Genomic DNA, 27,494 nt, shown 5'->3' on the forward strand with positions numbered 1-27,494 from the left:
GAGGGGCGGGGCAAATACAACACAGACCAACTGCCACAACGGCAACAGATGAAAACAACAAACATAAAAACGGAACAAAATCATTTAAAGCTACACTATGTAACTTTTCCGTCCACTAGAGGTCGCCTGTTCAAAACAAAGGCGTAGTTTGATGACGCCACGTTTGAGCGCAGAATCTTGGGACATGTGGTCTTCACCTCACAGCCGGTGGGAAAGAGTCAGGATAGGACTCGAGCAGAAATCATGTTCATGGATGCGATTATTAACATTACTGTAGTCTGAAGCAGAGCAGGACCGAGTGTTGTGGAGCTGAGCAAGGCCGCAGGAGCGATTGAAGAGCGGGACTGTTATTATGGCATAGTCGCCGGCGGGACTTTTATTATGACACGGTCGCCGGCGCCACTTCCTCTTTTCCAGTCATGAGTATGAGGGAACGCAACTCTGTTTATCGTATTAGATACAGCTGAGTGTGTTGAAAAGGAAGTTATGACGTTCGCTCGGCGGCTGCTATGACACTTGTTCACACTGTAGTGAGAGTACAGCGTTTCTGCTAAATAAAACCAGAAACCGAGGGTAATGCAGATATGACGCAATCGACAGGCGACTCCCTCAAACGCATAGCTCACACGTCCCGGTTCCTTGGTTAAAATAGCAATTTCTCACAATTTACAAATAGTTGGAAACATTTGGGATATTCTAAGTACTCAACTGAACAAAATATATATAACACTGGCATAGTGGTTTTTGGATATTTTTCTGCAAAAATCTTACATAGTTCACCTTTAAAACAAGAGCCAGAGCAAATACTTTACATTGTATCAGCATTTTTTATATAGAAACAAACTATCTGTGAAATGAGACTAGTAACACTTCCACGGATATTCCGTATCATAACAAGCAAAAAGTCTCAACTGGAAAAAAAAAACACTGCCAAAACGCTGTCAAGCGCTCACAGTGAGGCGTTTTCAGCAGAACGCCTGGCGCCACGCGTGTATTTGATCAATAATACAGTAAAAACAGTAATATTGTCAAATATTATTACAACTTAAAATAACTGTTTTTCATTTTATTATATTTTAAAATGTAATATATTCCTGATGACAAATCTGCATTTTCAGCATCATTATGTCAGTCTTCAGTGTCGCATAATCCTTCAGAAATCATTCTAATATAATCTGATCTACTGCTCAAGGCACATTTATGATTATTACCAATTTTGAAAACAGTTGACTTGTGCTGCTTAGGCCTGGTTTCACAGACAGGCTTAGATTAGGCCTTAGTTCAACTAGCTTTTATAAATGTGCCTTAGAAAAAGACAAACAAAACAATGGCACTGACATATTTTAAGATATCTCGGTGCAAGTTGCGTTCAGTTAAAACAGCTCAAACATGCATTTTAGTCTGGAGCTAACTTAAACCTTATCTGTGAAACCAGGGGGTTAATGTTTTTGTGTCACTTTTTTGATGAATATAAAGTTCAAACAGCATTTATTTGAAATAGAATTTTGTAACATTATAAATACTGTCACTTTTGATCAATTTAATTCATCCTTGCAGACTAAAAAGATTATTTTTTTAATCTCTTATCTGTTTTTTTCTCCATTTTTCTGCAGTGTATAGTCCCTTCTTGTCTGTTCCTGTGCAACTGGCTTAGTAAGTTCAAATTCCTCCTCTGACTGAAAACTGTCGACACTGAGAAGATTAATATGAACTAAGCTCTAATTAGCGATTATTGAACATATGTTACTCCTCAGTCTCCTCTCCCTCTAGCCAGACCACCATCTCGCCCTCCGCCGCCTTGTCGTCCAGCACCACATTTACCATTCCTAAACCAACACAAATGACTCTACAGACTTCCACTAAGAAGCGAAACTATTTAAATCCCTGTGAATCTCAGCTTGGGTGGTCCGTTCGGTGGCTGTACAATGGATTACACCCCGATCTCTGCTTGTGGAGAATCCTAAGAGACCATTTAGGGAGGATGAGAGTGTAATACAACCACAGGCCGTGATCTACAGATGGTGCTGAAGTCAGCTGTTAATGTGCGCTAAAGAGCGTCTCAATGTCGGTCATTCACAAACTGTCATTAATACAAATTTGCAGTGGGGATTTGTTTTTGTTTTTAGTATGTGAATCTAGCACTTTTGAAAGTGGTCTGTTTTTTTTTCATGTAGTTTTGCTTTACAAGAACCTTTGGGTGTTTGGGTCCCATGCCAAACCACAGTCAGTCAGTGAGCCGTCATATATCCGAGACCGTCTGGATTGGCAGCTGTTACAGTTTGCTTTGTGGGATTCGTTTCATACAGAAAGGGCAGTCCTGAGGTAACAAACAGATATTTTAACCTAAAATAAGAATTTGATCCTCTGGTAAGAACTATGTATAAAGACAACATCACCACTGAGAAGAGAAACTCAGTGGGAACCCTGGATAATTAATGTATTAAGCTCTGCATGAAAGACTTCACATATGTATTAAGCTATAAATGGGAGAAAACTCGGAATAATAATATTCACCAACCCAAAAGTTCTCCTTCAGTATGTCATATTTTTTGGGCAGAGCTGGGTTGGAACTGATTACATGTAATCTAGATACATAATCAGGTTCCAAAAATTAAGTAATTGTAATTAGATTATATTATGTTTTAACATACCCGTATTTCAGACTACAGTTACTTTTTTTATTGATAACATGTTATTCTCACAATGGCAGTACATTATTTATAATTCATTGATTCTCCCTGTTACTTATTTCTTATCTTTTGCATTTTACAAAGCGTTTTCTCAACATTGCATATCTAACTCATGATTAACACATTCATTATTTGAATTATCACTCAGTTTCAGTGAGTTATTTAACCGTGCATTAATGTATTTGGAAGGCTTTTGTCTTTTGAACACAATCAAATTTCATATTTACATAAAATGCAGGGATTCCCCAACTTTTTTGTCAGCTGAAATTTCTTTGACCTAATATATTTACTTGAAGTACCCATTGAGATTTTAATTTAGGTCAATAATAAAATTGTCAATAAAAAAAAATAATAATAATAAAGAATAAAGTTCATGGTTCTCTGATGTCAGCTAATGGTCACATGACATGCAGGCAAACAAATAAAAAAAAAATTTTTATTATTTTTTTTTATTTTAATGTGTATAATAATATGATGTATAATATGATGTAATTACCAATGAATAGCTTTTTATTAAACTGCAGTTCCATCACAAACCCCGGTCTGGGAAACCCTGATATATGTAATCTTTAATGATCAACAAAGAATGGAATATATTTTCTTTCTCTTTGTAATTTTATATAAATATGGCACATGATTATTCTAATCAAATCAATGTGATAAACAAGTTAGGTCAAAAGTAATACTAAAGTTATCTAAAAGGGGTCAGATTATATTACCATAAATATTTAATGTAATGGATTACGTTAAAAAGTACAATTTTTGTCATGTAATTTGTAATCAATAACCGATTACAATTTGTAAGTAATAACCCAGCTCTGATTTTGGGTTAGAGTGACTTTATCGTCCTGTTGTAAGTGAATGAAATATTTCCTGGGGTTTGAATTGACAAAACTTTCTTTGAAGGTGAAATCAAGGTAATGAGACATGCTGAAAATACTACAAATCTGATGCCTTTGTGCACAACTATTTCAAGAGAAATGCTAATAGCTCTCTTTAGCATGTGAAATGGCCAAATTAATCAGAGAAAAATACTCAAATCAATCTACGGTATTTTCAGTCAATAATTTTTTGGTAGCTGTAAGCATAATCAAAGCCAAAATATTTAATAAATGAGCACCCAAAGGGCGGTGATGTGTACAACGTTTTCAAATATGTGACTTCCAAACCACTGCAATCTGTGGAGCTTCTGCAAGCACAGAATCCTTGGGGATTCCTTGTGTGTGCAAGTCAAGTATCATTCCTGGCAATAACAACCAGGTTGTCAAGAGTGAATTTTTTTCTTTTAACGATTTAAAACTTTAATTAAGGATGCATGGTTCTTGTAAATTTTCAGAGACACATGCTGCATTGATTTATAAATAATTCAAGGAAGCCACCTCATACATATATGAAGAAACTAAAGGGTGGTATATCTTTCATTGATAGGAAATGGTACAATAACCAAGGTGGAAGTTACAGTACCAAACCAGGACATAGGAACCCCAAGGTTTAACCCACAGGATATGACATTACATTTGGAAGTCAGTGAGGTCCACACACACACGCGCACACACTTGGCAGCCGGTGGTGAACTCATACCCGGGTCAGACACATCACTCACCGTGAGAGAAGGATGTTGCAGTTCTGAGCCCGGCGGCCATCGATGACAGAGAGCTCTTTAACTTTCTTGGAGCTCAGCGCATCATCCTCAGTCTCTTTCTGCAGTCATAAAGAAGATGCATTTCACCCAAGAGCAACTTTAAAGATCAGAATTCAAATAAAAGAATCAAAACACTTAAGACTCTTCTGATATCTGAATTTCAAATGGAAAGTTTATATAAATGCTACATTAGATTGATCTGGAGCAAAAGAAAAACAATTTCTAAATGTATATACTATCTAGATACTATGGAAGCTTGTTTCTGCCATGAAATAAAAAATAAAAAAAAATCGAAACTTTTTCTTATAGAGATCTAAACGCAATGAAGTCGCAATGTTAAGTTTTCGCGATTGCGAGAGATAAAGTCAGAGTTGTGAGTTATAAACTCACAATTGTGAAGAAAAAAATTTGAGATAACCATAAATAAGAGGTAAGAAGTCGCGATGGAAAGGGAATGAACATTTTTTATATAATATAATATGTGTGGGTGTCGACTCTAGATCGTCAGTATTTGAATCTCAATAGAACGTGCGGTCCGTGGGCGTGGTCGCATTACCAGATAATGAAGTGGCTTGTGGGTGACTGAGATCTATCGCTTTTCAAACAGATTACCTAAACACAGAATATTTGTTTTCGATTTGGTTTACATTGTTTAAAACATTTCTGCGTTTCTTTAGACATGTCTCATGTTTGTGGGACAAGTATTTCCACTAAGCTAGAGTTCCTTTTCTGAAGACTATCTGAATGAATGTCTTTGACAGAGAGGCTGCAGATCGCGCATCATGTTTGTTTTCTTTATTTTGCAAAAAGCAAAACATTTTGTTTTTATTGTGACTGTACACAAAAAAATTGAAACTTAACAGATTATAATGATGTATAACACTTGCCTGAATGATGAAAAAAACTACAGTTATTTGAGTCTCTTTGGCACTGATAAGAAAAAAAGAGAGCCGATCGCGCCGGCGCAACCGCCGACTCGAGGGGGTTAATTCCGAGTTGTGAGTTATAAACTCACAATTGTGAGGAAAAAATTGTCAGATAAGAAGTCGAGATGGAAAGTTCTCGCAGTTGCGAGTAATAAAGTCAGAGTTGTGAGGAAAAAACGGTGAGGTAAGAAGTCGCGATGGAAAGTTCTCGCAATTGTGAGTTATAAAGTCTGAGTTGTGAGGAAAAAACGGTGAGGTAAGAAGTCGCGATGGAAAGTTCTCGCAATTGTGAGTTATAAAGTCTGAGTTGTGAGGAAAAAACGGAGAGGTAAGAAGTTGCGATGGAAATTTCCCGCAATTGTGAGTTATAAAGTCTGAGTTGTAAATTATAAACACAATTGCGATGCAAGTTATAAAGTTCGAGTCGTAAGTTATAAACTCACAATTGTGAGGATAAAACGGTGAGGTAAGAAGTCGCGATGGAAAGTTCCCGCAATTGTGAGTTATAAAGTCTGAGTTGTGAGGAAAAAACGGAGAGGTAAGAAGTTGCGATGGAAAGTTCTCGCAGTTGTGAGTTATAAAGTCTGAGTTGTAAATTATAAACACAATTGCGATGCAAGTTATAAAGTTCGAGTCGTAAGTTATAAACTCACAATTGTTAGGGGAAAAAAAGTGAGATAAGGAGTCTTGATGGAAAGTTCTCGCAATTGCAAGTTATAAAGTCCAAGTTGTGCGTTATAAACTCACAATTGTGAAGAAAAAATGGTGAGATAAAAAGTTGCGATGGAAAGTTCTTGCAGTTACGAGTTATAAAGTCTGAGTTATGAGTTATAAACTCACAATTGTGAGGAAAAAACAGTGAGGTAAGAAGTCGCGATGGAAAGTGAATGGAAAAATTGATATAATATAAACTTGCAATTCTGACTTATTTTATGAATTTATTTCTCGCAATTGCGAGTTATATAGTCCGATTTGCAAGATATTAACTCGCAATTCTAAAAAAGTTGCGATTAGGCTACCTTGTTTATTTTTTATTCCGTGGCGGAAACATGCTTCCATAGGATGCAAAATGAATGAAACAGAAAGAGTGAGGTGGGTAGAGATGATGCAAACACTATTAGATCTGTTCAACCACTTACCTGCTTGCTGTTATTGACCATAAAGAAGTCCTAAAATGCAGGCAAGAAGCAAGGAAGATGCAGCACATGTTAGAGAGACAGAGTAGTCTAGTGAATTCAGCCAAGACAAACTCAAACAGGCATGATATGCACATGATGACATTATTGGAGTGGTGAATGGTGAGCGTGAGGGTGCATGAAAGCAGAGCCTTATGGGAGTCTGTAAATGCAGTGTAAATGTGTGTGTGCACTGAAAGATGCATGCTAGTTGATCATGAATGACTGGTTAAAGCTAAACATCACAAGCTATTGTACCTCTCCAATTCCACCTTTAGTTGCATGTTCAAGTAAACATGCATCTCTTATAATGAATTTTGGTATTTTTCTCATAATGTTAAAGCCTGCAGAGTAAAAATGCAACGCAGATATTCTGATAAAGTCGCAATTACAAGAAATAAAGTCACAACTGTGATATTACATTGTAATTGTCACAAGTTTGATACACAAAATTGATATAATTTGATACGCAAGGATTATAAATCGCAAAAGTCAAATCAAATATACAAAATTGTGAGAATTTGATGAAATTGGAGAGGTTTAATGAATATATATTGTATTAAGCATGCCTTCAAAAAGTTATTTTAAAACCAGCTTACAGTACCTAATGCATTGTTTCAAATTATGGTTATGATTATACAAACCCAATGAGGTCCCAACCTTTTTTTTTTTTTTTTTCTCCTCTAATTTGACTGTAAAGCCATACGAAATGTATGTAATCGCTTTATAATGCGACTAAGTGTGTGGTTCACCAGCCGTAATGAGGACGGTTTGCCAATGTCTGCTTTTTATGGAAAGCTGCTGGTGATATCAATGCAGTTTACAGTCTGCTAATTCAAACCCCATGCTCTGTGATGCAAGATTACCATGGGTAAACGTATGAATACCATGCATGAGAAACAGTAAATGCTTTGTGAGATCATCCTGGATTGGGGAAAAAAAACGTGAAAACCAGAGAAAGAAGCATTGTTTAGTGACCTGTTGCCTCTGATAGGCAGAGAAGGTCTTCTCAATGTCCACCAAGTCTAGGATTTTAAAAACTTTGCTGTCGTCAACGTCTGCCCAGACTGTCCCCTCAAGCTTGTTCTGTGGGAGAAATTTAACTCAATTACCATCCAGTTTAAAGTCACATGTTGTAAGTCACATGGTATATTTTGTTCATTGTTAAACTCTGAATCTAATGTAAATAATGCATTGAGAAGTTCAAAAATAAATCTAAAATGAAATGAATATTAAAATAAAATAAAAATGCATATTAATAATCAGGAAAATAAATGAATAAATTAACATTTAATGCTAAAATGTATAGAAAAAAATAGATTCATAAAATTAAAAATAAATAAATAAACACACTTTTCACATGCTAAAATGTATAGATAAAAATTGATTAATGAGATTTAAAATAAATAAATAAAATCTGCAAAATAAATAAATCCACATTCAATGCTAAAATGTGTAGATAAAAATAGATTGAGATTTAAAATAAATAAAACAAACAAACATTTTATTCAGTGTTAAAATGTGTAGATAAAAATTGATTATTGAGATTAATTGATTTCAGGAAATTTAAATCAATAAATAAAACAATTTCAATGCTAAAATGTAGATAAAAACTGATTAATGAGATTAATTGATTTCATGAAATTTAAATCAATAAATAAAACAATTTCAATGCTAAAATGTAGATAAAAACGGAATAATGAGATTAATTGATTTCATGAAATCTAAATGAATAAATAAACACTAAAAAGTATATAAAAATATACATAATGAAATAAACTTTTTCATTAAAGTACAAATTTAAAATCTAGTCCTCTAAAATGATGACAAATGCTGACAACCTGGCAAAATTTAAGACAGTTTTGATACTAATTTGCGTCACTGGACTTCCAAAAGTGTTTCTTGATTAAAAGCAGAGGCTTAAGAAACAGATTTTCTTCTCTGACCCAGTCCGCTTCAGTAATCCATGCCAGTCTCACCTCAGAGAGCTTGGCCCAGTTGAAGGACTTGAGCGGATTGGACGGCTGAGGAATGTTTTTCTTCTTCAAGGATGGTCCCATGGGACCTCCTGGCGGAGGCGGAGCTCCACCGAAAGGAGGGCCACCAGGGGGTGGCGGGGGGCCGCCAGGGGGCGGAGGTGGAGGTGGCGGCATCATAGCGCTGCCCGGTGGAGGAGGTGGTGGAGGAGGCATCATGCCACCAGGTGGAGGCGGAGGAGGCGGAGGGGGTAGCAGAGGTCCACCTGGAGGGCCAGGAATGGGAGGACCTCCAGGAACACTGGCTATCTGTCTCTACATATACAAGAGGGACGAAAAGTGACAAGGCTTTATTAAAGTTTGTTTCTGTAAAAATAAATTGACAGGTGTTTATTTGTGACATCATCAGCCTACCGTGCTGAGGTCATGTAGTCTGGCGGTCATTTCCACCACCTGCTGCTTGACTAGTTTATGTTCGCCCGCCTCTCTCTCTAACTTCTCTTTCATTTTGTTGAGCGTCTGCATCATCTCCTCCTTCTCCTGGGTTTTCGCGTCGCACTCTCGCTCCTTCTTCTCCATCTTCTGTTGAAGCTCATGGTGGTCTGCAGGACAAAGAGGTCAAAGGTCAAAATTTTAGGTCACGTCCCCACAATGAAGACACTGCATTCAAAGCCAAATTAATCTATAATTAGGCTGCATTCAGGTTGTGTCAGAATTACCATAATCATGAGATGACAACTCAGAGAATCAATTCTGAGCCTTTCAGTTAGTGTTATTTAAAGGGTTACTTCAGCGATTAGCATTAAGCTTTGTATCAGTAGAAACCCGGTAATATATTCGAATTATAGTGCCCCCCCAAAAAAATATAGTCATTTTGCGTCATCAGAGGCTTTTTTGGCCAGAGGCTAGAGATTACAGCCAGTAGTAGGAGCTAGTTCCACATGTTTTCAACCCCCCCATAGGGGTGGGATCTCACTCACAGAATGTAAGACACAGACGGCTGCACGGACCAAAATTTTCTGGCTTTTCTCAGTCTAGAAGGCACCAACTTCTAAAATAATTTCACATTTCTACTACATTAATGACCCAATTTAAAATACACATTCATCTTTCCAGCGGTGAAGTATCCCTTTAATATCGCATCGCTTACAATGCCAAATAGATCCCATGTGCATGTTGTTGTTAGAGTTTTACATTAATTCACTACATGCTTCTTTTTGCATGTTGTCATGACGATGTCATAAAAATGAACATGAAAATGTAAGTTGTAATTTATGTTTCACAAAGACGTTTTATTGTTAGGTCAAAATAATTCCTACATTAATTGATGAAATCGAGAAAAAAAATTCATATAAATAATCTGCAAAATAAATGATCAAACATTTTATACAATTAAAAAAAAAAGTATAGCTAAAAATGGTTGCATGAAATAAAAAATATAAACGATTAAATAAACATTTTATTCAATGCTGAAAATATTGTCAAACCAAAAATGATTCAAACACCCGATATAATTTTTACTAGTGGGTGTAGGAAACTATAGTTCATTTATGTAACTGAGGATAGCAAAATAAAGTAAACCGTGACATATTATACCCAAAAATTCCTCATATAGTGGAATGCCAGTAAAATTGATACAAAATTTTACACTTTGACCTGACCATGTTTTGCTGAAGTGTTTTTTCTTTAATTGCTAATGTGACCTTTTACACCACAAACTGAACAAAATGAAGTATTGCTAGGTCATTGGTTGACCTAAATTGGTATTATATCTAATTATGTACTTAAATTTAACAGCTGACAGCTAATTGGTTGATTGTAATCCATTACATACCTTTCAATCAAAATTATCTGACATTATCAAGATGATTTTGTCCTGACAGTTTAACTCTTAAGTTCTTGCATATTTTATTATCATTAAATGTTGAAGGTGAATACATTTTGGTTTGACTGTCTATATATATAAATAGTTTAATTGTCAAACTGCATGATATCATGATGGCCTAGTTATTCAAACTAAGAATAATTTTGTTGCAATTTATAATTTTAACAAAGACTTTTCCATTGTTGTTAAAGGGTTAGTTCACCCAAAAATGAAAATAATGTCATTTATTACTCACCCTCATGCCTTTCCACACCCGTAAGACAAATTAAGAAATTTTTGTTGAAATCCGATGGCTCAGTGAGGCCTGCATAGCCAGCAATGACATTTCCTCTCGCAAGATCCATTAATGTACTAAAAACATATTTAAATCAGTTCATGTGAGTACGTACAGTGGTTCGATATTAATATTATAAAGCCACGAGAATATCTTAATTTGTGTTCCGAAGATGAACGGAGGTCTTACAGGTGTGGAACGGCATGAGGGTGAGTAATTAATGACGTTACATTCATTTTTGGGTGAATTAACCCTTTAATTCAGAATGGTAATTCCTACATGATGTGAATGCACCAATAGTTACAGAGCAATAAATCTGGATGGAAAAACAACCTGCTGTAAAAGAAACATCAATGTGTGGGACATATGCTGACCTTTACGCATTTTTTCCGCCTGCTCCTTCCACTGTTTCACCTCATTTTCGTTGACAAGCCTGAAGGAGGGTAAGTGATGTGATTTCAGGAAAAACTCATTATTTCAGTACAGATAATCTTGGTTTATTTGGCAAAGACTTAATGAGGGCATTAAAAAAAAGCGTGATTACTATAAATACACCACAGCAACATATGAATGCCAAAGAAAAAGTTGTCAGAAACAAAAAAAGCAAACTCACATTCGAACCACATTCTTTACATTGAAGTTTTCTAATGGCGTGACGTCAGGGTCGTGACCTTTGTCATTCTGCAGGACCATCTGTTGGACGATGCGGTCCAGGAGCAGCCAATACTGCACTGTGTTCCCACTTCTCTTATCTAAAACAAAGTGCACATTCAAACAACACTTCAAATCATTTGAACAATATTTATAACAATGGTTAAATATATACTTGATTCTTATTGGTCAATTGTGGCATTCTGCGGTGTGTTCTGTATAATTACCAAAAAAAGTTTGCATTAATATAATTACATTATCCTTTATTATATCCTTTAATATTTGGTGGAAAAAGTCTGCATAGCTTATAGTTTCAGTTATAAACCAAGTATGTCGAAACTAACTCCCAGCAGGAAAGAGTGGGCAAGCTATGGGACCTATTTGAAAACTATCGGAGTAAAAAAACAACAGATGAACGACAGATGCTGTCGCTGTGTCACAATGGGGAAAGAGATGATATTAGGAGGGACAGGTAAGCACTCACGAGGCATGAGCAGGCAATGATGAAGAACAGACATAAAGTGCGGATATGCATCTGTGTGGGCCATCTTCTTCCGTACAAGCTCAAAAACCTGTGTCGCACTTTTCGTGTCTATATGCATCTGGAAAAAACAAGATCAATTCCATACAATAGTCTTAAGTCACAGGACATTTTATTTTAAATATACATCTTTGAATCCAAATAATAGATAATTATATTATTGACAAATAAAAAGAATGATAAATAATAATTATACAGAATATATAATAAAACTAGTGCTGTCAATCGATTAAAAAAATAACTAGATTAATCACGTATGCTTTTTTATAAAGTTATTTTTATAATGTAATAATTTTAGGGCTGTCAAAAGATTAATCGCGATGAATCACATCCAAAATAAAAGTTTGTGTTTACATAATATATTTGTGTGTACTCTGTATAATTATTATGTAAATATAAATACAAACACATTCATGTATATATTTAAGAAATATTTGCATGTATATACTGTATTTATATAATTGATATTATATATAAATATAAATATTTTATATATAAATATAATAAATTTTTCTTAAATATATACATGCTTGTGTGTGTTTTTATATATAAATAATAATTATACACAGTACACACACATATATTGTGTAAACACAAACTTTTATTTTGGATGAGGTTAATCGCGATTAATCTTTTGACAGCCCAAAATAATTTACATTAATTTTAAGTTAATCTCCAAACGAAGGTAGAAACAACAAAGACAGTATATTAAATACTTGTTTAATGGCATGTTTTTATGAATAAAGGCCAGTATCACTGATACTAATACAGCTACTGATGTCTCAATGAAACCCAATTTTTACATTAATTATAGCCATTCAACATTAGTGTAATTGAAAGCTATACATTTAACATTTATTAGGCTTAAAAAATACAACAACTTTTAATTTAAGTGATCTTAATCCTCATATAAACCCTTAATAAATGTCATATTTATCTGTGCCCTACATATTTGTCTAACAGGTAAAAAATATACAGAAATTGTATAAAGTTAACAGTCTGCACTGCATGAATTATAAATTAAATATGGGAAAAATGAAATAGATGAATCCATATTGAAGCTACAAAAGAGCAGTGAGTGATTTTCTCTGTTCCCTTTGTTGTTTGATTAACATTAATGACAGACAGCATTAGTGGCTGCTGTCACTTTAAGATCTGCCACTGCTGCACAGATCTCACATACGTCTCATTTTCTCATCAACTCTTTACGTTAAGACTTGATTTATCGAATTTAAGACTGCTCTTATGAGGATACTCGACAAAACAGGCATTTTGACATAATTGTGTGTGTTATTGTTCGTTCAAGCGCGAAAGAGAACTCGATTCTGGCGCTGTCTGTGCGCACGATACTGGCGTGAGTCTTTCTGTGAGTCGGGTGTGTGTGACAGACAGGACATTCACAAGCTCCGTCTAATTCGAAGGCTGCGTCCTCCGGATGGCGCATTTGAAGGCTGCAACATTATCAAGTATGTGTCTTATTTAAAGAAATGTAAAGCTACACTGTGTAACTTTTTTAGTTTATTCGTAGCTAAAAACACTTAGTTCTTTCAAAAATATGTGCTCATTAATGTATATTTACGTCTTTCAAGTAATAAAGTATTCTCGTAAGTTTATAATATGCCATTGAAAATACATACGGGTGAGGGGTTCCAATGCGGGTCGCCATGTTGCCCCTCCATCTTGAAAGTACATTAGCCAAAGAGGGACATACCCGTAAACTCAAGCTTCGCCTTTCGCGTTTTAACACTCGATGGCACCGTGTCGAATGTGGACGAGGTCGAACTGGAAGTCATGTTAATCTTGGACTAAATCAGCCACCATAGGAGTTAAAACGAAATCGGAATTGAGAGGAACAGAAGCTAATATTCACTGGATGGTCATATACCTTTTCACCGCTAGATGGGGAAAAATATCACTAGACATGTGCCGGTAAACGGTAATACGATATACCGCAATAATGAACATGCACAATATTGTTATCGTGGGCACTTCAAAATACCGTGAATAATTATTTATTACGAATTATTCAGATTTTTAGAATGAATTTTAAGAATACTTTACCCATCAACCGTTTAAAATGAAACACACGTCAAAGAGGAACGCGCAATGATGTAAAAATAGACCAAGAGGAACGCGCAATGATGTAAATAGACCGTGCATGAGCCGAGCACGCGCTGAAGTGCACATTCATTCTTCGACAGCAGAGGGCGCTGACGGAACAGCAGAAATGCAGCCGTTTCCCCAGTAATCACATAACCTAATACATAATACTTAAAGACTTAAGGCTATTCATTTTCAAACTTGCATTTTATATTTTAATCTGGACTAAATTACATGCCCTAGATATTGTTTGAATATGTTCTGACTGTTGTTCAATCACACACTTTACAAGGCTCCAGTATTTAACATTAGTTCCTTCATTAACAAACAAACAATGAAAAATACTTCTAAAGCATGTATTAATCTTAGTTAAATGTACATTTCAGCATACCTATTGTTCTTTATAATTATTTTGCACTTTAATCTGTTTTAAATATTTGTGTACTTTATACATTTTTGTGTATTGCTTTATTGTATTTAAATGTTTGGTTCTTTTGTTATAAGAAAGTGATTTAACCTGTTATAGTATAGAGACAGAGCGTATTTAGGCCACGCCCACACCGGGGGGGGGGGGAAACAATCCAACGCTCTCCATTGACTTTGCATTGCGTGAGGCTGCCTCATTGTCATTTCGGACTTATAACAAAAAACAGAACAATGTCTAAAAGCTGATATGTGACAAGGTGTACAGCAAACAAGCTAAAAAACACAGAAATAAGTTTTTATAAGCTGTCGACCCAAAAAAACGAGCGTTTAAGAAGATAAAAGTGGATACAGGCAATACGAAGTGAAGCTTCAGCAGGAAGAATGGGTCAATTTTGGGATCCTGACACTCAGTATGCCTCAATATGTCTATGTGTGCAGTAAATATTTTGTCACTGTTAAGTCAAATATCCAAATGTCCGTTTTATATATTATATTTACAGTGGCTGATTTCGTTCCCCTCTAGTCGCCGTAGTTCTCAGTGTAATATGACCCGTCGCGCTCTGTCTCAATGGCCTGAATCCACTTTTTTGTCCTTAAACGCTCGTTTTTTGGGTAAACAGCTTATAAAAACGTCTGGGTTTTTGCTTCTGGGTTTTGTTTAGCTTGTTTGCAGTACACTTTGTCACATATCAGCTTTTATACATTGTTCAGTTTTTTGTTATAAGTCCGAAATGACAAGAAGGCAGCCTCCCGCAATGCAAAGTCAATGGAGACGGATTGATTGTTTTCCCCCCCGGTGGGCGTGGTCTTCAGATTATGACGCGTGTCGCTCTGTCTCTATGACAACACTTTTTTTGCAACTTATTTCAATATCGTGATAATACCGTATACCGTGATAAAAGCTTCAGCAATTAATCGCAACATGAAAATTTGATACCGGCACATGCCTAAATATCACATAGTGTAGCTTTAAACTGACTGTTATTCCTTGTGAGGTGTAAAATACTGTCATTTATTTCTTACATTGCAATCTAATTGTTACTTTTCTTAAATGAGACCGCCTCGATGACGAATGCAGCCTTCAAATGCGACCTCCAGAGGACGCAGCCTTCGAAATGAGACGCAGCTACAGACAGCGCGTTCTCTTTTGTCTTGTTGCGCTTGAATGGTTTAAAAGCATTTGCATGAATAAGGGTGCTTTCACACTAGCAGTTTTGATGCGCACCCGGGTTCGATTGATGTCAGAGTTCGGTTCGTTTGGATGATGTGAACGCTGTCTACCGAACTCATCTGCAAACCGTACCCGAGTCCGCTTAAAAAGGGTGGTCTGGGGTTCGGTTAAACTCCGGTACGGTTCGCTGCTGATGTGAACGTAATCGTACTAAATCGCTCGCGGAAGTGAACCGCAATTAATGACGTATGATTTGATAAAAATGTGTGTTTGTGTGTGTTTCACTCATTTTCCTGGCAAGCGTGACTGACATACTGCAAACAGAGCTGGAAATCGAATTTCTGCTCGTCTTCAGCGTTCTTTAGAGCGTTTGCAGTTCATTCGTGGCTGATAGAGGCAAGTGCCACTACGTACTGAAGCTTTGGTAACAAAACCAACAGTTCAAAAACAAAAATATAAAAGTGAGTGAGCAACGCTATGCATTTTGCCACCTGCTGACTCGCCGTTGTAACCAAGCAACGGGGTAAACAGCTGCTGCTTTGATGACGCAAACGCACCCTGGTTCGGACCCAAATAATATAATATGAACACAGTCCAGTGGGAGCAGGGGGAGGGGGGAGCAATCGAACTCGGGTTCGGTCCAGGCAATTCACCCTTCGCCATAAGTTTAATTGACAGACGATCTGACCAATCACATCGCAGAATCTGCCGTTTTGTCCGACAAAGCAGTCAGGAGAGTTAGTAGATTAACGTCGGTGGACTTGAATTTGGAAAAACGGAGTATACTGATCCGTGATATACTGATACTGATTCTTTCAACGGTTGAAACAATATTTCTTTTAGTGTTCATTCATGTTTATTTCATGCTTATCAATGAACTAGAAAGAAGAGATAATCGGTTCACGAGCAGCTTTAACTAAGGCGCTACAGCGATCACGACACATTAAAGAGCCACAAAATGGTATTTATTGTTTAAATTTCTTTAAAAATGACCATTTCAAAGTTGAGACTTTGCTTCATATCAAAAGTAACTTGCTCTGTCCTGTCTGTCAGCGTGTTGTCAGTGTCCTCTTTGCTCCGCGATGTATTTTCTCTACGTGAGAACGTGTGTGTGGCGTGTGAGCACAATGGCATGTCGGACATAGCAACAGTAACTAAAGGGGGCGGGTCTTTACGAACGGTCAATTGAACCAAGTGTGAAAGCACCCTAAGAGCGTGATCATATAATGTAACGCTAGGCAAAGGATGATAGAAAAAACGAATGCTGCGTTAAATATTGCTAACGAGTTAAACTGAAAAAATATTATCGCATGCGTTAACATGTTAACGTTGACAGCACTAATATATACACAGTATAGCCTATATACATTTTATGTTGTATTTTGATCTACTCACAGACTCAAAGCGCCTGGATAACGTGAGCTCATCGTCATTTCTCAGCATCTCAAAGTAATCCAAATGCCTGAGGACACACAACAAAAGAGATGCAGCAAAATCAAAAAGCTCACATTTGCTGGATGAGACTCCAACAATAACTCTAAAAGTTAGCAATGTGGACTTTACCTGTCTAATGTAGAGTTTTCATGTGACCTGAGTTTGTCAATGATGGGCTGAATCCCCAACATGAGGAACTCGTATCGCAAATGAACCCGGAACTCAAGGCTGGTCTACATAGTAAAAAATAAAGAACCACTTGATGATATAACCCTTTCTTAAAGGTCAACTATTGGATGAGATATTCCTTTAAGAACAAAAAGGAGAGTTATTTCGGTAGATGTTTACAGAGGAAAGCACAGTTCTGGTATTAAAAACTGGGGTGAAAAAGTGTGGAAACATCTCAAATATCTTACTTCGCCAGCTCCTTGGCTTAACACAGCGTTAATGAAGGACATAATGGCCGTTTTCAGGCTGACCTCGTCCCTGTACCGCCCTGTACTCTTGTCCAGATCATTCAGCAATGTCTGTGACAAAAAAAAGACATCATGGGATTCGCATTTATCCTGATACATACTCGCTTGATGCTTGTGTTTAGGGTTATAAACAAAGCCCACCTGAAATCGTGTGCGCTCACAAGAGAACTTCTGATAGTGCAGCATGGCCTCCAGAATCTTCTTGTGGCCTCCCGGCACTAAACACACAGCACCCATGATCTCCAGCACCGCCACTTTGGTCTTGATGTTCTCGGTGGCCAGACTCTGAGCGATGATGTTGATGCTCTCGGTGTGAGAGAGCACGTGTGCGCGGCCCTGGGAGTTGTTCATCAGGGCCTTGATGCAGCCAATGAGGGAAGTGTGGATCTGAGACTCGGTGGTCTCGTAATCCATGCTCTTCAAAAAGTTCAGGATGCACGTCAGGCCGTCCAGATCAATGAACCTTGTTACAAACCTGTGAGGAATAAATTCAGCTGTTCGTTAAAGATCTTTCTCACTCATATTCAATTTGACATGACAAAAAAAAAAGAAAAGCTGTCATGTCATTCATGTGTTCAAAATGTATTTTCCCAGATGTCAACTTATGTTTTCAGAAGTTACTGTTTTTTCACTTATAAAAGATCCATGAACTACAGTAGTGGCCAAAAGTGATGTCCTGCTGAGGAAAATTTACATCTTCACCCTTAATTCACATTATTACAAATGTGTTAAAAGATTTTGTAATTGCGTAGATGTGCTTGGAGTCTATTGTTTTGTTTGTGATAACGCAATGGAACATGCTAAACTGTGCGGACATAATTTTTGGCAAGACTGTCATACAAAATAATCATGAACACTTGGAAAAACAAGAGAAACATTGAAATATTAATACCTAATTATTATCTTCTAGTCAATATATATGAGCCTTTTGGTTTTCTGTGCATTTTTTGCATAGTAAAAAAAAACTGTAGCTGTGGTTTGCTTCTTTTTTTGCCAAAAAAATGTCAGATAAATACCTTAATTCAGTTTAGTGTTTTGTTCCTACCTCATATTTTAAATAATTAAATTTTTTATTTTCTATATTTTCCTTTGGTTTAATCAAGCTTATAGGGTCATTAAAAACACTGAGATATCACGTGGTAATTTAAAAAAAATTCAAATTTTTGTTAATCTTATTTTTCTCTACTAATTACTATTTTTTATATATTAAAAATTAATTAATTTAGATATAAAAAAAATAATAATATATATATAATAGAATTTAAAAATATTTTAATGCAGAACTTGGGTCAGAATATATTGAAAACTGTTAAATTGTGATAATGGTTCACAATATTTTTACAATTTTATATATATACACACATTGCCGTTCAAACATTTCTGATCTGTAGGATTTTTTATGTTTTTAGAAGAAGTCTCTTATGCTCACCAAGACTGCATTTATTTTATTAAAAAATACAAAATACAGTAATATTGAGAAATATTATAAAAATTTAAATAACTATTTTCTATTTGAATATATTTTACATTTATTTCTGTGATGCAAAGCTGAATAAATGCAAGGATGCCCCCACCCCCGGAAAAAAAAAACGGTAGTACAATGTTGCAAAAGCTTTCTATTTCAGATAAATACTGTTCTTTTGAACTTTCTATTCATCAAAGAATCTTAAAAAAAATGTTTTACACATCTGCTTTCAACATTGATAATAATCATAAATGTCGTGAGCAGCAAATCATCATATTATTATGATTTCTGAAGGATCATGTGACTGAAGACTGGAGTAATGATGCTTAAAATTCAGCTCTGTAATTGCAAACAAAGGCTACTGTACCAAATATTAACATTGATTTTCTCAGGTGTTCAAATACTTATTTGCAGCTGTATCATACAAATAAATTGTTAAAAAAAGCATACATTGTGATTTCTGGATTTTTTTTTTTTTTTGATTATGTCTCTCGCAGTGGACATGCACCTACGATGACAATTTCAGACCGCTCCATGATTTCTAAGTGGGAGAACTTGCAAAATAGTAGGGTGTTAAAATACTTATTTTCCTCACTGTATATATATTTCCATTTTATTGAAGATAAGTGAAGAGGCAGAGATGGGGAGAAGATGGTGCCATATGACACGGGCTGATTCAAACCCACATTAAACTTGCAACATGAACACCACAACTCGATGTGTCTGGAGTGTGTTCTTCGAAAACAATTCGTAAATGTGAAAATGATCAACTCCACAGGGAGGTGATGAATGCAAAAAAAATATATCACATCAGTAACTAGACTGATTTATGGCCCATATAAAGCACTTGACTTTAAATACAACTGCCAAAACTGCAGCCTGAACGTTATTAGGCACAAAGAGGGCTGGAGTGTTTTGACCCGAGCCTTGCAGAGCCCTGATGACCTGACCCCAGGATCAGGTCAGAGCAGGAACCACTAATCAAACGCATGTGTCCGTGAGCATGTGTGTTTGATGAAAGTAATCTCATTTGCATAATGAGTCCCAAAACACACACCATAAGGGAAGCGTTTGTTTAATAAGAGAGTGAGGTGCTTGCCAATGGAAAAATCAATGACGTGTTAAATAAAATATTGCCAGCTGTGCATAACTTCAAGTAAAATCAATAATAATAATGTGGACAAAAAAAAATATTTACACTACCGTTAAAAATTTGGGGCTAGTAAGATTTTTTAAACGTTTTTGAAAAAAGTCTCTTATGCTCATGATCAAATTTACATGACAGTAAAAACAACAATATTGTGAACTATTATTACAATTTAAAATAATGCTTTTCTATTTCAATAAAAAATGTATTTATTTCTGTGATGCAAAACTGAATTTTCAGCATTACCACTGTCACATGATCCTTCAGAAATCCTTCTAACATGCTTCTTTCTCTTTCTTTCATTCTTTCTGACCCCACACTTTTAAACCGTAGTGTTAAACACTTAAAACTACACTCAAAAATAAATGTCTTGACATTATTAAAAACATATAAAAATATATATACACTTTTTTTTTTTTAAATGGCCAAAAACAAATTTTAGGGGCTTTAAATTTCATAAAGATAGAGTGTGTGTGTGTGTGTATGCATCAGTATGCAGACCTCATGGGTTGTGTTCGCAGTGCCGTTTTAAGGCTTTCAATGGTCTTGTTGCGTTCCTCCTCTTCTTCCTTCTCCAAGGCCAACAGAGTCTTCCTCTGTAAAATAAAATGAGATGCCATGCTTACACAAGAAGCACATTAGCCAGCTAAGATGTACATGTCTAAGCATGGTTACATGTCAATGTGGCCACAATGCCGAAATGCGAATGTAATGTGGATAATGTAGAATTAGGCCGTGTGTCCACCAAAGCGTTTTTTCCCAGTGTATTTTTCTCAGTGTATTGTTTTAAAGCAGGCTCAAATGCTTTGGTGGCCTTAGGGTAACCACTAAGAGCTCCAATAACCATTGTTTTAAGAAACGACCATATCTATGAACAGTTTATGGATATTAAAAGAAAAAGTCTTCAAAAATGACATACTTACAGCTGCCATTGAATTGAGCTGGTCAATGTAGAACTCTGGCCAGCTAGTAGCACCTTTATTCTCCTCTTGTTCCTGAAAGAAATAAAAAAAAAAATGATTAAAAAGCGCAGAATGAACCTTTAAACAGGACTCCAGACAGCGGCCAAATGGTTGCATTTTGCGACCTTTTTTCCTGCCGGTGTTTCAGCGCTGGTGCAGCCACCAAATTGCCAAAATGATTAGAGCTGCGATTTCTGTTAAATTTGAGAAACCGCAAACCAAACCGTTTATCAGCACAGCGCTAGCTCAGAACAGGTTTACTCGCGGGCCGATCTCGATCGTGTGACACTGTCACTACACAGCGCTGGGATAACCTGTGAGAAAGCGTTGAATTCGCCGCAGTATTATTGTTGCGAGATGAAGTGAAAAGCATTTAAATTTGCAGCAGATATCAGATAAAACAGCACTGATGTAGAAAACCAAGAGAAACATGTGCCATGAACAAGTTAAAGATGGCTCTCCAAGTCGATGCGTACTGCGATCCGCCGGAAGCTAGTTTTTTTAGTCTATAAAGTTTCAAATATGGATATTTTTCTTACACAAGCGCGCCACTTCGCTTCAGAAGGATTTTATTTACCCTCCGGAGCTGTGTGGAGCAGTTATATGATGGATAGATGCATAAATAGCCCATGATTTACTCACCCTCAAGTCATCCTAGGTGTATATGACATTCTTCTTTCAGATGAATAAAATCAGAGTTATATTAAAAAAGTCCTGGCTTTATAATGGCAGTGAATGGGGGGTTAATAAAGGCCTTCTATAGCGAAGTGGCGTGTTTGTGTAAGGAAAATATCCATATTTAAAACTTTATAGACTAAAATAACTAACTTTCGGCATATTGCTGTAGGCCTACGCATCGATTTACAGCGAAAGAGTAACCCTTAGCGCATGCGTATTGATGAACGCAGAAGTGCAGAGGATAGAGCAAAACAAAACACCGGTCATGAATTAGTGTCTAAAACGAGAATTTTTTAAGAGAAAAGGCAGAGGATTTCGATATAAGAGAAGAGGGGCTTGAGTTTGTTGCCCAGCACTATCTGCGAGAGGCGGCAAAGCTTGCGATACTCCTACATCCTGCGGCATACATCACGTCAGGGGTTATTCTTGTGCCGCAAGTCGAATTGCGTACGGCTTTCCGTCGGAAATGAGTTATTTTAGTCTATAAAGTTTTAAATATGGGTATTTTTCTTACACAAATGCGCCACTTCGCTTCAGAAGGCCTTTATTAAAGGGATAGTTCACCCAAAAATGAAAATCCTGTCATCATTTACTCACCCTCATGATGTTCCAAACCTGTATGAGTTTCTTTGTTCTGCTGAACACAAAGGAAGATATTTTGAAGAATGTTAGTAACCAAGCAGATCTCTGCAGCCATTGACTACCATAGTAGGGGGGAAAAAAACTATGGTAGTCAATAGTTGCTCTATCTGCTTTGTTACAAACATTCTTCAAAATATCTTCCTTTGTGTGCAGCAGAACAAAGAAGCTCATACAGGTTTGGAACATCATGAGGGTGAGTAAATGATGACAGAATTTTCATTTGTGGGTGAACCATCCCTTTAACCCCCCCAGATCTGTGTGGAGCAGTTATATGATGGATAGATGCCCTTTTATGGACTTTGTAAATGAGGCAACAATTCACTGCCATTATAATGCTTGGACTAGCCAGGACTTTTTTAATATAACTCCGACTGTATTCATTTGAATGAAGAAAGTCATACACACTTATGACTTTATTGTGTGTAAATCATGAAATAACTTTCATTTTAGGGTGAACTATCCCTTTAATAAGAGTAGAATATTTAGTTTTTATCTGCATCTCAACTCAAGCTCAGTGCTTTAATGTCAATTGTGCATTTCCAAGAAATAAGACTGTAATATTATTAGTAACTGCACTTATTAATGCAAAACAATAGACATTTTATGATTAAATTGCCTTTATGATTAGCACATATCTGACGCCTCCATCTGTAGAACTTAGTGACACCGGTGCCACTGCTCTCAAGTGTTAGTCTGGAGCCCTGTTTAAGCATGTCAGCATGAGTATATTGAAAAGCAACGCAAACACAGCTCTTGTTTTCACTTCAAGCACACGTCATTAATCCACGCTGTCCTCTGCATGATGCCGATCAGAGTGCACACAACAGGAACATGACACTGGGAATAGAGGAATGTGAAACAACATATCGGGAATGAACTGGGAAGGAAAATGTGGTTTCGGAATGTTATTTGGAATGACATAATTCGGACACTTCAGTGGGAATGAGACGTTCCTAACTCCTCAGCAATGAAAAATGATCTTTATCTTGAAAATGATCTTATTTTGATACCGGCCGGTTGTGTGAAACCAAATATTCAGCTGTCAAAAGTGTGAATTGGCTTATCTGCACGCATTTATTTATTCTGTTGCTCCTTTTGCATTTCCATTTTTTTGCAATGACAATGCATCTTATTTCTTTGCTTTCTTTTTCTTTGTAGTTTGAAGCTGGGATTTAACCAAAGTATCTCTATATCCATTGCTTACTATTATATGTAACCGGAGCAGATAAAACATGCAATCAGATTCACACTGCATATATTCCCAGGTGAACATCCCCCAACACATACACACTTTCCCAAACATATCGACTCAGAAAGAGTAGATCTGAAAAGGAACATCACACTCAAAGCGCTGGCAGAAATAGCACACGCTTTAAGTAGGCCAGCAGAGATTCACAGACACTAGAGAAACAACACAGCTCCCAGATTGAGCCAATGCCGCATAAGCCGAAAACGCAGTAAGATTCAGAAGACAAGCAGGAAAGCAGGGAGCCACGTATAGGGAGTAATGAATCAAAAACGAGTGGAACTTGTGAAGTGTGACAGCTTCCCTCTCAAAACAAGCATGGGCTGCCCGCACGGCCACTAATAAGGAGTTTAATTGTGGCTTATGTTCACCAAACACACAGTAAAGGAAAAAATCTGGCATAGCAATCAGCTCCTTGCAGCAACTGCGTGGGATGTTTCACACCCGGCTCTGCCAAGCCTTTTGGGGGATGACGGCACCTTACAAACGGGCATCTGTTGGGATAAACAGGGAGTCTTGAGTGGCGGCCTGGAGACCGGTGAACTTGCACCGTCCTGCATATTTCTCCTCAACTCCCCACTCACCATTTGGCCTTAATGAGCAAAGCATCAACGTGGATCTCTGGCAGGACTCATTCTCCTGCTGTGGAAGGACTTCCCTCTGCCCTCTTCCCATGAGCACTTCATTCTCAGACAGACATGTCATAACGACTGTGATATTGTTGGCTGAGGTTGGTTTGGAGAGGCAATCTTTCTAGGAACCATCAATGCTTCAATGTGTTCAGTTCAGATAATTACTAGTTCACAAAATCAGTTAAGAGGAAGACGAATCAGCCCAAACATCTGGAAATATCTAACGGACAAAAAGGGTCAACAAACTGATTGGCTCATTTAAACGGCATTGCTAAAAATAAGCACCAACAATTAGCTGAACAAACTCAATTGTTTCATAGTGACAAGAATAGCCAGGTTGTTATCTGCATATTTTTATGCAAATTTTGGGATATCCCATAAAAAATGCTGGGTGAAAACAGAAAAATAAAGGCCTGTTCCCACCAAAAAGATTGTCTGATTTTCACATGGAATTTGTCTGTTCAGATCAAAATTCAGCTGACGGGCTGAATGAAAATGCAATTTTACTCTCTGACAGTAGGTGGTGCTTTTAGAAATGTAGAAATACCCGGTTACCCCCATTGGTATCCTGTTCCTCAAACAACATGCCAAATACAAAATTAAAGAGACAAGAGAGTCGGATTTGGATTTTTCCTTTGCTACAAAAATAGTCCATCCATGAGTGCCACCAAGTAGTTTTATGTATGTGGGTTGCGAAGGCTGGCCCATGCTGGTTCTGATAGAAAGGTGTCAGAATACACAGTGCTGACCCTTGTCCACCGCCGAAAGTGCCAACAGTGGGCACGTGAGCATCAGAACTGGACCACGGAGCAATGGAGGAAGGTGGTCTGGTCTGATGAATCACGTCTTTTTTTAACATCCCGTGGATGGCCGGGTGCGTGTGCGTCGCTTACTTGGGGAACACATGGCACCAGGATGCACTATGGGAAGAGGGCAAGCCGGCGGAGGCAGTGTGATGCTTTGGGCAAAGTTCTGCTGGGAAACCTTGGGTACCAACTAAGCATTGTTACAGACCATGTACAACCTTTCATTGAAACGGTATTCCCTGGTGGCTGTGGACTCTTTCAAAAGGATAATGCATCTTGCCACAAAGCAAAAATGGTTCAGGAATGGTTTGAGGAGCACAACAACGAGTTTGAGGTGTTGACTTGGCCTCCAAATTCCCCAGATCTCAGTCCAATCGAGCATCTGTGGGATGTGCTGAACAAACAAGTCCGATCCATGGAGGCCCCACCTCACAAATTACAGGACTTTAACATCTTGGTGCCAGATACCACAGCACTCCTTCAGGGTCTAGAGGAGTCCATGCCTCGACGGGTCAGGGCTATTTTGGCAGCAAAAGGGGGACCAACACAATATTAGGAAGATGGTCATAATGTTATGCCTGATCGGTGTATATGCGTGTGTGTGAATTAAAATGGAAATTTTTATAGAAATGCTGCAGCCCTACAGGTCTGATCTTTCACATCTGCCAGACAGCGATGGGTCAGAGATTCATTTGAACCCACTTGTCTGTGTATTTGTTGGCTCACTGCCCAAGGAACTCAGGCGAAAAGCTTGATAGCCCCTGACTTATATAAAAAAAACAAGATCAAGACTCTTCCTCTTCTGCCCATCCACCATTAACTTTTTTTTTTTTTTAAACACTGACTGCTTCAGCAAAGAGAAAGAGAGTAAGATTACAACGGCATCTATTTATTTTGTAGAAATCAGAAAGCTCTGATTACTGATGTTTATTTCTCCACAATGGGGACAAAGTGAGGCGAGTCAGATTATATCCACATTGACTATTCTTAATCGTCCTTTGCCAGGAGCAGGACAGCTGATACTGTACCTGGAGCTTTGGTCTTGAGCCAGGAGAGCTTGCACACCTGAGTGCACTGAGACATTGAGATCAGGGCGCAGGTGAATAATCACTGTGCTCAGCACACCGTAAAGAAAGATGTCAGCAAAAACAGTTTGAGAATCAAACTTAAAATAGTCCTCGCCCTTCACAGGGGTTATAAGAGTACTATACTTGTTACCCTTCCAGAAGAATTAAAGAGACACAAAATATGAATTCTATGACTTAAAGAGGCCATTTTATACGTTTTTAGTATATATATATATATATATATATATATATATATATATATATATATATATATATATATATATATATATATATATATATATATATATATATATATATATATATATATATATATATATATATATATATATATAGACCGCAAAGGGGTTCTGAGACCCTTCTGAGACCTAAAATGAAAAATAGGACACCCTACAGTCTCGTGGACTTAACGCACAGCCATTGTAAGTCCACACGACCGAAAGTGCATATGAAGTGTGTCATTTGGGACAGGGCCTACTTAAGTTGCACCCTCACCTTCAGTCTTTGTCTAGTCACTGTAATGTTAGAGTGTGTTTCCCTGGTCGTTTGTCTGTTACGGAGCAACATCATTAAAGTTTCAGTTTCGGTTTTCATCTTCAGTTTCTTCCTGGTTCCCGATACGTTTTATATATATATATATATATTAGTGCTGTCAAACGATTAAAATATTTAATCGCGATTAATCGCATTAATGCCATAGTTAACTCACAATTAATCACAATTAATCGCACATTTTTATTTATTCTAAATGTCCCTTGATTTCTTTTTGTCCCATTATTTTTTCTTATTTTAATGCTCTTATCAACATAGAAAAGTGGATCGGCTTGCTTTGTTCAAATGTTTGTTTTATTGAAAACAACATTGGCATACTTTAGTGTTCGATTTCACACCAACATTCTCACTTGAAGCAGTCATTCACACTTGGAGCAAATAATCGCTCACACAATGTAACACTGTCCATCAATAAAAGGGTGAAAAAAAATACTTTGTTGCACAAACAGCCCCTTCAACAGCCCTTTCTAAGGGATCAAAACAGGGTGATACAAAATAAAATTACAAAGTGCACATGCAAGGTAAACTAGGACTCCACCTATAGTGCAGTTAAACCAGGGGTCGCCAACTAGCGGACTCCGGTCCAAATCCGGACCGCGAAGCCTTTTGACGTAGGCTAATGAAACAGTTAACGTTGCAATGCTCACTGTTGCGTTCAGACCCAGACGCGCGGTCAAGCATGCAGGCACACCGGACGCGAATGACGCGACATGCACGCCGCTTAATTCGCGCCGCAGAATGTCTATTTGCGTCTTTGCATTGACTTAAATCACTCGCGCAAAACGCTTCATTCGCGTCCGGTGTGAATGCACCATCAGAGCAGAAAGCAGCGCTCAAGACAAGCACTTTTAGTTGAAGACCCCTGAGTTAAACCATGGCATAATACGTTTCTCATTTCGGCGTCTCACGCTT

At 37.2% G+C, this 27,494-nt stretch overlaps 1 protein-coding gene across 4 annotated transcripts in view; it reads right to left on the reverse strand.

Moving 5' to 3' along the window:
* Positions 1-27,494, reverse strand: part of daam1b (dishevelled associated activator of morphogenesis 1b) — a 148,276-nt gene that overhangs the window by 24,080 nt on the left and 96,702 nt on the right. For 2 of the 4 annotated variants that reach the window (XM_079831400.1, XM_079831399.1), the window contains exons 4-17: positions 20,903-20,974; positions 20,481-20,575; positions 17,509-17,842; positions 17,308-17,418; positions 17,021-17,124; positions 16,853-16,919; positions 11,704-11,821; positions 11,182-11,320; positions 10,943-11,001; positions 8,824-9,011; positions 8,413-8,724; positions 7,412-7,519; positions 6,398-6,427; positions 4,294-4,391 (exon numbers count right to left, since the gene is read on the reverse strand). In XM_079831400.1, coding sequence (XP_079687526.1) covers positions 4,294-4,391; positions 6,398-6,427; positions 7,412-7,519; positions 8,413-8,724; positions 8,824-9,011; positions 10,943-11,001; positions 11,182-11,320; positions 11,704-11,821; positions 16,853-16,919; positions 17,021-17,124; positions 17,308-17,418; positions 17,509-17,842; positions 20,481-20,575; positions 20,903-20,974 — 1,835 coding nt within the window. The remainder of the gene's footprint in view (positions 1-4,293; positions 4,392-6,397; positions 6,428-7,411; positions 7,520-8,412; positions 8,725-8,823; positions 9,012-10,942; positions 11,002-11,181; positions 11,321-11,703; positions 11,822-16,852; positions 16,920-17,020; positions 17,125-17,307; positions 17,419-17,508; positions 17,843-20,480; positions 20,576-20,902; positions 20,975-27,494) is intronic. The other 2 variants (XM_079831402.1, XM_079831401.1) reach the window with 1 other exon arrangement.

The sequence above is a fragment of the Gobio gobio genome, assembly GCF_949357685.1.
Source record: "Gobio gobio genome assembly, chromosome: 12".
In the NCBI taxonomy this organism is placed as follows: Eukaryota; Metazoa; Chordata; class Actinopteri; order Cypriniformes; family Gobionidae; genus Gobio; species Gobio gobio.